Source organism: Misgurnus anguillicaudatus, chromosome 23, assembly GCF_027580225.2.
Source record: "Misgurnus anguillicaudatus chromosome 23, ASM2758022v2, whole genome shotgun sequence".
NCBI lineage: Eukaryota > Metazoa > Chordata > Actinopteri > Cypriniformes > Cobitidae > Misgurnus > Misgurnus anguillicaudatus.
This window is the reverse complement of record NC_073359.2, coordinates 27,198,659-27,208,480: the sequence shown is the minus strand read 5'-3', so window position 1 is coordinate 27,208,480 and position 9,822 is coordinate 27,198,659. Positions and strand designations below refer to the sequence as shown.

At 34.2% G+C, this 9,822-nt stretch overlaps 1 protein-coding gene across 2 annotated transcripts; it reads left to right on the top strand.

The window, feature by feature from the left end:
- The first annotated feature begins 4,642 nt into the window (after positions 1-4,642).
- On the top strand, positions 4,643-9,402 carry LOC141359265 (uncharacterized). 2 transcript variants are annotated; one of them, XM_073861428.1, is made up of 6 exons: positions 4,643-4,935; positions 7,089-7,406; positions 7,845-8,150; positions 8,237-8,344; positions 8,447-8,511; positions 8,794-9,402. In XM_073861428.1, exons 1-6 carry the CDS (start codon positions 4,872-4,874, stop codon positions 8,839-8,841), a joined length of 909 nt encoding a protein of 302 aa, XP_073717529.1. In that variant the 5' UTR covers positions 4,643-4,871; the 3' UTR covers positions 8,842-9,402. The 2 variants fall into 2 exon arrangements, with proteins under 2 accessions (XP_073717529.1, XP_073717528.1); XM_073861427.1 differs by having other exon boundaries at positions 8,444-8,511.
- The last annotated feature ends 420 nt before the right edge of the window (positions 9,403-9,822 follow it).

The window sequence follows — 9,822 nt, the reverse complement described above, 5'->3', positions numbered from 1 at the left end:
ACTTGACTTTTTGCCTACTAGTTTTTTCCTGGTTGTGTTAACTTTGTGTTGATGCACCACATTTGTTATGAACATGCCAAGTTGGTGGTGTTATTCTGTGGTTGTTGGTGCATGGTGGTGGGGATCATCGCCTAGTTCATTTGCTGGTCGAGACTTTGTTTTCTGTCAATGGTGTGGATGGGATCCAGCACTTTCACAGCGTTTTGTCATTAAGGAGTTTTAGAAACTTTGGACAAAAAATATCTGCTGTATAACCGGGATGCACAAACACCAAGAATCAGACCACGAATCTCAACCATGGTGACAATCAAATGAAAAACTTCATGCTGCAATGCATGCTGGGTATTAACAAATTACAAACCTCATTCAGGACTCCCAGCATGCACTGCAGCATGGATAAATAAGGATTTTTTTAACAATTTTGGTTGTCGCCATGGTTGAGATTCGTGGTCTGGTTCTTGATGTTTGTGCGTCCCAACTAAACAGCGGATATTTTTGTCCAAAGCCTCCAAAACTCCCCAATGACAAACCGCCGCGAAAGAGCTGGATCCAATACACACCATTGGCAGAAAATAAACTCCCGACAAGCAAATGAACCAGGTGATGATCCCCACCACCACGCACCAACAACCACAGAAACACACCAACAACTTTTCATAACAAATGTGGTGCACCACCACAAAGCCAACACAACCAGGAAAAAAATAGCAGGCAAAAAGCCAAGTGTCAAGAGACCAACCAAAACAAACACGAACCACAACAAGGGTGACTCAAAACGAAACATCAACATCCAAACCCAGCAAGTGAATTGAGCCCTCCACAGCAACACATCCACTGAACATTCAGAAATAATGTTCTACAAAACAATAAAATGCAATGTTTCTCTATCATTTACACAACAATCAAACAAGTCAACACAACAAACAGCTGTTGTTCCAAACATTGTGTGAACACCAAAACATGACACCGCCACAACGTTTAAAAATGGCAAAATGCAACATCACTCCAACGCCCAGACAACAGAAACGCCCCCAGAACCCAAAAAAAACTAGCCGCCTCCAACGCCGGCAGAATGTTTTTGGGAACATTCGGGAACTTTCAGGGAACGTTCTTAGACCTTTTTATTTCTAGCTGGGATTGTTTCTTTATAATGTTTGTTTGTAAAAACTACTTTAATGTACTAATATAACTAAGACCTAGTCATGAATTTATCTAAACCCTGTCCGGGAAACCGCCCCTTAATGTTCTTCTCATGTGAAATTGAATGTCTACGTGATATCCGTTTGTTAACACAGTGAGTGTGTTACTCGTTTCTCACAAACCCATGACCCCTGTCCTCAAATACTTCAGTGGAAACAAAAACACATCAAAGAACAAAGTTATTTTAATACTAATACATTTCCATTTTTGGTTAAAACAACATAACATATAATTTAAACTCTAAGGTCATTCTCAGAAAGTTTATAAAGTTTAAATCACCTTAGAACTATCAATTATTTGACTGTTAACATTGGATGAGTGATTTTCCTTGAATTAGTTTAGCACCAGGTTTTGGGTACAATTTAGCCTTACAAAAATTAAAAACAGTTAAAAAAAAAAAAAAAAAAACATGGCTACTGTAGTAGAACCATGGTAACCACAAAATAACCATGCTTTGACAACAATGTTTTTTATAAACCATAGTCAACCTTGGTTATGTTGTAAACCATGGTTTTGTAAATAGTAATCAATACACCAAAAATACATGCTTACTACACTTTTACCACAAAAAACATGGTTACTTTTTGTAATGGCACAGCAGTTTCACATTAAAGCTCACAGAACTAGACCAGATGTCCTCAGAGTATCAACCAATTGACAAAAGTGTGTAATGCAATACATTAAAGGGATTTATGGTTACGGTCTTGACCACTTGAGAGCGCGTGCACGCGACAGGAGGTAAGTGCGCAAGACTGTTCCATGTCTTAAAACTGGCAAAGTGCAGTGCCCTTGACGCACATTAAACCCACACTTTCTCAAACACCGCTTCGAAGCGGTATTCAACCGTTTCCTGTCATGCATCATGTTCAGGATGTAAATCATGAGACTTTTGCCCAAATCTCGTGAGATGTCGTGAAAACTTTTAATCGTAAGTTAATAAATGGATTTTACATATTTTGGTAGTAAAACAGAAAGTGTTCCACGTCTCATTGGAGCAAACATTGTTATGTATTTTGTAAAACATCTGTAACTGCTTTTATATAAAATTACAACAACATTAATGGTGTCGTTTATTCAGGGACTACTACATAAACAATAAACTTGAATAAAGCGGCATGCACAAAATTACGATTTTTTTAAAGGTGCAAAGAATTCTGCTTCTGAAAGTTTCAGATAAGTGTAGGTAAATGTTCATTATTTATTCATTTGTATATGTGTTTATTTTATTTAAAGAAAACATTAAAAACATATATTTTAAGTAGCCTAAATAAAAATGAAAACATTTTGGTGCAAATTGCTGCCATTACCTGGATTGAAATTTTAACACTTGTGTGTTCACTTGGGTGAATAATTTTTACATGCATGCTTGGGATCTTCACGCCCACTAGAACACTTGTGCAAAATACAGGAAATATGTCATGAACGTATTCAAGTGGTCAAGTGCAAAGACCGCAAGTGTGGTTATTTGGACGCAGCCAAAGTCAGAGGTGCTGTTTATGGTATTAAGATGTGTTTTGGTCGATCAGATGAGTGTATGAGAAAGAGACAGATTCATGTTTCCATATTGAGGTGTACACAAAATCACTACATCTGCTCTTGTATTGATGTTTGTTTCATGAGGCACATCCTCTGTGTGTATTTTTTGTGGAAACAATTAAAAAATCTGTTAGTCAGTCTATGCCTATGATGCCCAGTCTTGTAGTTTATTTCAGTCAGAAAACAAAAGAAAATGAGGCAATTTAGGCTTGGGGGGATTCGATTTTCCACAGATCTATTAGATGTCAAATGAAGAACAAAAAGAAATTTCTTGGTCTAAAAAGTGACTGCTAATTTTAGCCTGCGATAAACACCTTCAGGTTATTATGTTGTTAAAGGAAAGCAACCTCATAACGCCGGAAATCCCACCCACAATTGGTATGAACACATGCAGAATGACCGTATGAAAGATCAAAGCAAGGGTACATGTATTTGTTAGTCTATAGCGAAACAAAAGTACGCATTTTGAAGCTTGCAAGATTGCAAGAATATTTGACAATCTGTAGTTTGTTGTTTAACATGTTGATGTAATGAGCTGTCCAAATATGAAATGAAGTAGTATTTCTAAGTGCAGATGGTGAAGTTGAACTAAATCCAATAAACATAATCCATGAAAGATAATGACAAGAGACAATGGAAACGTAACGGGTCTATATATAAAGAAAGTGAACCAATAAGAACATGGCAAATCAGGAAACAGGGAAACAAGAGACAACATGGCAGGACATGATTTCAAAATAAAGGACATGACATAAGACAAGATGTCTTATGATGTTAAAACCCTTGCAGTTGATCAGACACTATTTCTAACTGACCATATTTCAGCCTATGCAGTAATGTGGGCCAGACTTTATCAAAACTTAAATAGACCAAAAACTTTTCAAACTTTATGTGACAAAAAACAACAACATTTAAGCTACCCACTGTGATGCTTTGAATGTATACAAAAGAGATTTTTGCAATTTTAGTTTAAAGGCTTTCAGCAAAACAGGAAACAGGACATGGCCTCATATTTCCTGTTTCCAAAGGGGTCCACCCAGGATGTCCTTTCATTATAAAGGTATCGTGCAAAACATTTAATTTCTAACCAGGCAAACAATTATATCATAAACAGATTGAATGATGAACATGATTTTGTCAGGAGCATAAATCCACTGCAATACGCATTGTTTGTAATTTCATCTTTGTGCAGGTGCTCTGTTTTTTTTTAAGTATAGTGGTTTGCATAATGGTTACACTCATGAAGTGTTTGGCAAATAACTTTTGCATTTTGTTCTTTGAACAACCTTTACCTTTTAAACTTTTTTTCTAAATATAAACTTAAGTTACCTTAAGTGTTCATATTGATTATTTATCTGCAGGTGCATTTCAGACGTAAATGAAGATTAGACACATGATGCTCAATTGTCCCGTTTTATTTGACATGTGTGAGTTAAGAGTTAAGAATGTCGGTAACCAAAATCAGTTGATGTACCCCATTGACTTCCATAGTAGGAACAAAATAACATGGCAATCAATGGGGTTCATCAACTTTCTGGCTACTAAGATTCTTCAAAATATTTTATTTTGTGTTCAGCAGAAAAACTCATACAGGTTTGAAATAACTTTAGGATGAGTAAATTATGACAATTTATTTAAAGTGAAACTATTCCTATTATTAAATGGGTTTTTGTTTATTTTAAGGCAGAATTTAGTATGAAAGAAGACAGAGTCAGACACAACAACAGCAACAGGACATTCATCTTTAAGAAGAAACCATGTCAGGGACAGTCAGATGCAGAGCAGTCCAGTACAGGTTGTGCTTAATATTTTATATTTTCTGATTACACAACCCCCACCCCCACCCCCGACTGGTTCTTGGTCACCCTGTGCCCCTCCCTCCCCATTTATAAATTCCTGGAATCTCCCTTGTGAACCAACGGTTAAAAGAGCACATCCTGTTTTCAGAGTATTTCTCTGCGAGTCTTGAAATGTAATATATTCAGTATTTTATATTGGATGTTTTTTGGTGGATGAAAATATGAAAAAATTAAGCAGAATTTTGTTTTAAACATAAAACTGTGTTTGAAAGCAGATCATCTGTCTGTCAGTTTTTAAATGTTGTTTCTTCATCAACCTCGCTCACTTTTTGCATTATGTGGAGTTATTTTTTTGGGATCATACAGGGTTTTTTGTGCTTTGATTTATTGCTTATGAATGGTACGTAATACCTTTTCTTTTAAGGCATATGAACATTTTATGTTGCCTATTTAGGTTATTAAAATACGCACATGAAAAAATACTATAGTAAACTTAAGTGTTGTAATGTACTGTAGTTTATTATATTATACTATAATATAATTATTTAATATATTATAATATTCTGGTTTTAACTAAGGTAAATTTATAAAATATACTGTAGTATACATGGTCGTCAGAAACAATTGCTTTTATAGCCTATAGTTTTTTAAATTGTTGTGTCGTATGAGTGCAGCAGGTGAAAGTAGTGAAAACAAGTTTTAACGTAATTTATACATTTTATACAATTTGGCTGACAGTTCTCCGAGAAGTGAATACCCAGCTAGAAATAAAAAGTTCTAAGAACGTTCCCTGAAAGTTCCCGAATGTTCCCAAAAACATTCTGCCAACGTTAAAAGCGGCCAGTTTTTTTTAAGTTCTAGGAACGTTTCTGTTGTCTGAACGTTAGAGTAATGTTACATTTTACCATTTTAAAACGTTATGACAATGTCATGTTTTAATGTTCACACAATGTTTAAAACAACAACTGTTTATTATATTGACTTGTTTAATTGTTATGTAAATGATAGAGAAACATTGTATTTTATTATTTTATAAAATATTATTTCTAAATGTTCAGCAAATACACTGCTGCAGAAAACTCAATTCACTTACTAGGTTTAGATGTTGATGTTTTGTTTCATTTTAAGTCACCCTTATTGTGATTTGTGTTTGTTTTAGTTGGTCTCTTGACACTTGACTTTTTGCCTACTAGTTTTTTCCTGGTTGTGTTAACTTTGTGGTAATGCACCACATTTGTTATGAAAAGTTATTAGTGTATTTCTGTGGCTGCTGGTACACAATGGTCAAGATCATCACCCAATCAATTCACCAATCAAAAGTCCACTTTCTGCCAACAATGTACACGAGATCCAGCTCTTTCACAGCAGCCTGTCATCAAGGAGTTCCAGAAACCCTGGACAAAAAACATCCGCTACATAACTGGGATGCCCAAACACCAAGAACCAGACCACGAATCTCAACCATGGTGACAATTAAAATTGTTAAAAAAATCCTTATTTATCCATGCTGCAGTGCATGCTGGGAGTCCTGAATGAGGTTTGTAATTTGTTAATACCCAGCATGCATTGCAGCATGAAGTTTTTTTATTTAATTGTCACCATGATTGAGATTCATAGTCTGATTCTTGATGTTTGTGCATCCCAATTATACATTGGATATTTTTATCCAAAGTTTCTAAAACTCCTTAATGACGAAGTGCTGTGAAGGTGCTGGATCTCGTTTGCATTTTTGGCGGAGGATGAACTTTTGATTGGTGGATGAATTGGGTGATGATCTTTGCCATTGTGTGCCAACAACTGCAGAATAGCACTATTAACTTGGCATGTTCACGGCAAATGTGGTGCATTAACACAAAGTTAACACAACCAGGAAAAAACTACCAAGCAAAAAGTCAAGTGTCAAGAGACCAACTAAAACAAACACTAATCACAATAAGGGTGACTTAAAATGAAACAAACATCAACATCTAAACCTAGTAAGTGAATTGAGTTTTCTACAGCAATATATTTACTGCATACAGAAATAATGTTTTATAAAATAATAAAATGCAATGTTTCTCTATCATTTACATAACAATTAAACAAGTCAATATAATAAACAGCTGTTGTTTTAAACATTGTTTGAACATTAAAACATGACATTGTCATAACGTTTAAAATGGTAAAATGTAACATTACTCTAACGTTCAGACAACAGAAACGTTCCTAGAACTTAAAAAAACTGGCCGCTTTTAACGTTGGCAGAATGTTTTTGGGAACATTCGGGAACTTTCAGGGAACGTTCTAAGAACTTTTTATTTCTAGCTGGGTAGACATATGCACTACATTAGAGAAATATTGAGTCCAATATCATTGGTTTTAAAAAGTGGGCATGGTTCCGTAGCCCATTATACCTTATAATTTGCTATAGTAAGGTTAAAAGGATAATATGAAGTTATTATCTTAGTATCTATAGTATCTAAAACACTTCATTATGCAGCAAGACTTGTTAAGCTGGTCTGATGTTGCCTTAGAGGATCTCCATACGGACTATGGGGTGTTTTTGTGTTTCAGGTGTGTTTGTTGTTTATGGAGATGAAGTGAAGTCAGTGTCAGTGATGGAGGGAGATTCTGTTACTCTACATACTGATATTACTGATATACAGAGAGATGATCTGATAATGTGGATGTTTGGACCTAAAGGGACTCGCATAGCTGAAATCTATAAGAAAATCCCTGAAAGTACAGAGATATTCACGGACAGACTGAAGCTGGACAGTCAGACTGGATCTCTCACCATCATAAACATCACAAACTCTGGACTTTATCAACTACTGACCAGTAGCAGCAGCAGAGGAACTTCATACAAGAAATTTAATGTTACTGTCTATGGTGAATAAATTTGTTGTTGTTTTTCGACTAAAATTTATATCAAAGTTTTTATACAGATATGAATTGTTATGTCTTGCTCGTTCTACACTTTATGGGACTATACAGTATGTTTTGCCATGTTATTATGTGATTTGTTTTGGGTATTTTCAGTTAACAATTTGCATATCCTGAAACAAGGGTCAAACCCATAATGACAGAGAAAAACTTCAATAGAAGTTTAACACAACAGATGGATAAATTGTAAGGAAATGACAAATAGCTTTACTAGAAACAAGCAGAATCCTGTTAATTAATTGTAAAAAGAGATAAAAAGTTTGTATTGAGTTTACTTTGTCTCAATAGTGTAGAAATTATTCTAGATGTTTCTTTTAATTTATATATAGCTGCATGATAGTGAACATTTATTATTTTTATTCATACTGTCTTACATATTTTCAGCTCCTTTACCTGTTCCTGTCATCGACAGAAGCACTATACAATGTTCATCATCATCATCATCATCATCATCAAGCTCAAAATGTGTGTTATTGTGTTCAGTGTTGAATGTAAGAGATGTGAGTCTGTCCTGGTACAAAGGAAACAGTTTATTGTCCAGCATCAGTGTGTCTGATCTCAACATCAGACTCTCTCTACCTCTGGAGGTTGAATATCAGGATACAAACACATACAGATGTGTGGTGAACAATCCCATCACAAACCAAACTCAACATCTCAACATCAATGATATCCGTCAGATGTATTCAGGTAAGACACGTGTGATCAAAGTTACACTGTGAGAAACGTACTGACATTTATGCAATATTAATGATTGTCTTTGTTTGTGTATTCAGAACTTCAGCGTTCACATTTCATACTGCCGATAGCTGGTGTTGTGATGTTGCTGGCTGTCATAGCTCTGGGTGTAAGATGCTGCAAAACCTATAAACAAACAGCAAAAGGTAAATATTTACATACACAATATAAATTTAAGAATGAAAATATTGTTTTATATGTAAAATGTTCAAAGTTAAAACATGAAATTTGATTTGATATCAAAGCTGCTCAGAAAAAAGAAAAAGAGATCATTTACACAAAGCCAATGGTGCTACAGAGGTTTGAGAATATGGTAAGAGACTGTAGTACTATTTTTCTTCTCTTTTTGCATGTTGTTTAGCAGAAGCATAATATTTAGCATGTAGCTTGTACTGTTTTTGTCCATGTCTATAAAAACAATTTTACCCACACGTTCTTACACCCTTTTCTCAAAGAGTTGTCTTGAATATATTATGGTCAAGCATCAATGACCCCAAAGAAAAAAATAATAAGACGTCAGAGACCAAAGCATTCTTGCTATGTCTTTGTTATAATTTGGCCGGTGATTGTATTTTATTTGTTTTTTTTCTGACAGGCTGTTGTTAAAGCAGATCGCACAGTATACTCACGTGTAATCACATGACAAGTATAGTATATACATTTTACTTTTTATATAACTTTGACTGAACAGAAGACATATTTCTGATATTTGTGATGTCATATTTACATTTTTTGAGATTGAATCCTTTCGGCTGTATTGCTATGATGTTTTATCATATCAGCTTGACGTCATCAAAGGCATTTACAGTCAGATAACAGGATACAAAAACATATTCATCAATAACAAATAATCTTGTGATTGCTACATCATTAAATGTAAGTATTATATTCAGTCTTGTCTGCAATAAAATAATTTAGGCCTATTGAATATTCTGTTCACGAAATCTCTTTATTTTTATACAGTTTCTTATTGGTCTGGTTTGTGCTTTTTGGAGCCTTTACATTTTACAATTTACTATACCTTTAACTGGCACTTTTCCAAATTAAAACTATTTTGTGAGAAGATAATCTTACTAGGTTCAATATTGCCATAACATTAATGTCTGAATTTGTAGCATCTCAACAACATCACAAAGCATGTGTAAACTTAGACCACAAAAGTTGTAATGTAATGTGAGTTACCGCAGTAGGATCTATCAGCAAGGCATTTGGTCCATCAACCTTTTTTTTTGCCTGCTATTACACTGAAAAATATAAATGCTGGATTTACTTACGAATAAAGTGCATCATTTTGCATTCAATTTTTAAGTAAGTATTACATGGGATTTTAATTTTAAGCAATTTATGCAATTGCTTAAAAATGTAAGTAAAACATATTTAAAAAAGTGGATGCAAAAATGATGCACTATATTTTTAAGTAAATATAGTTTAAGTATAAGTAAATCCAGCGTATTTTTTGTTTTGTCAATAACAGATTGGTAGGCTTTGGGCTGTATTTAAAATATTTTATAATAGGCTAATGTTTGATTAATTAATATGAGTGAACTAACAATGAACAACAATTTCTTAATGCATGTATTAATTAATTAATTTATTAAATTATAAATGTAATACTGTTAATTAA

Bases quoted from the DNA above. Each gene is read 5' to 3' on its own strand.
- LOC141359265 (XM_073861427.1), top strand. From the start codon at position 4,872: ATGTGGAGTTATTTTTTTGGGATCATACAGGGTTTTTTGTGCTTTGAT. The intron at 7,407-7,844 runs GTGAATAAATTT...ACATATTTTCAG, and splicing joins ATTTAATGTTACTGTCTATG to CTCCTTTACCTGTTCCTGTC. The intron at 8,151-8,236 runs GTAAGACACGTG...TTGTGTATTCAG, and splicing joins TATCCGTCAGATGTATTCAG to AACTTCAGCGTTCACATTTC.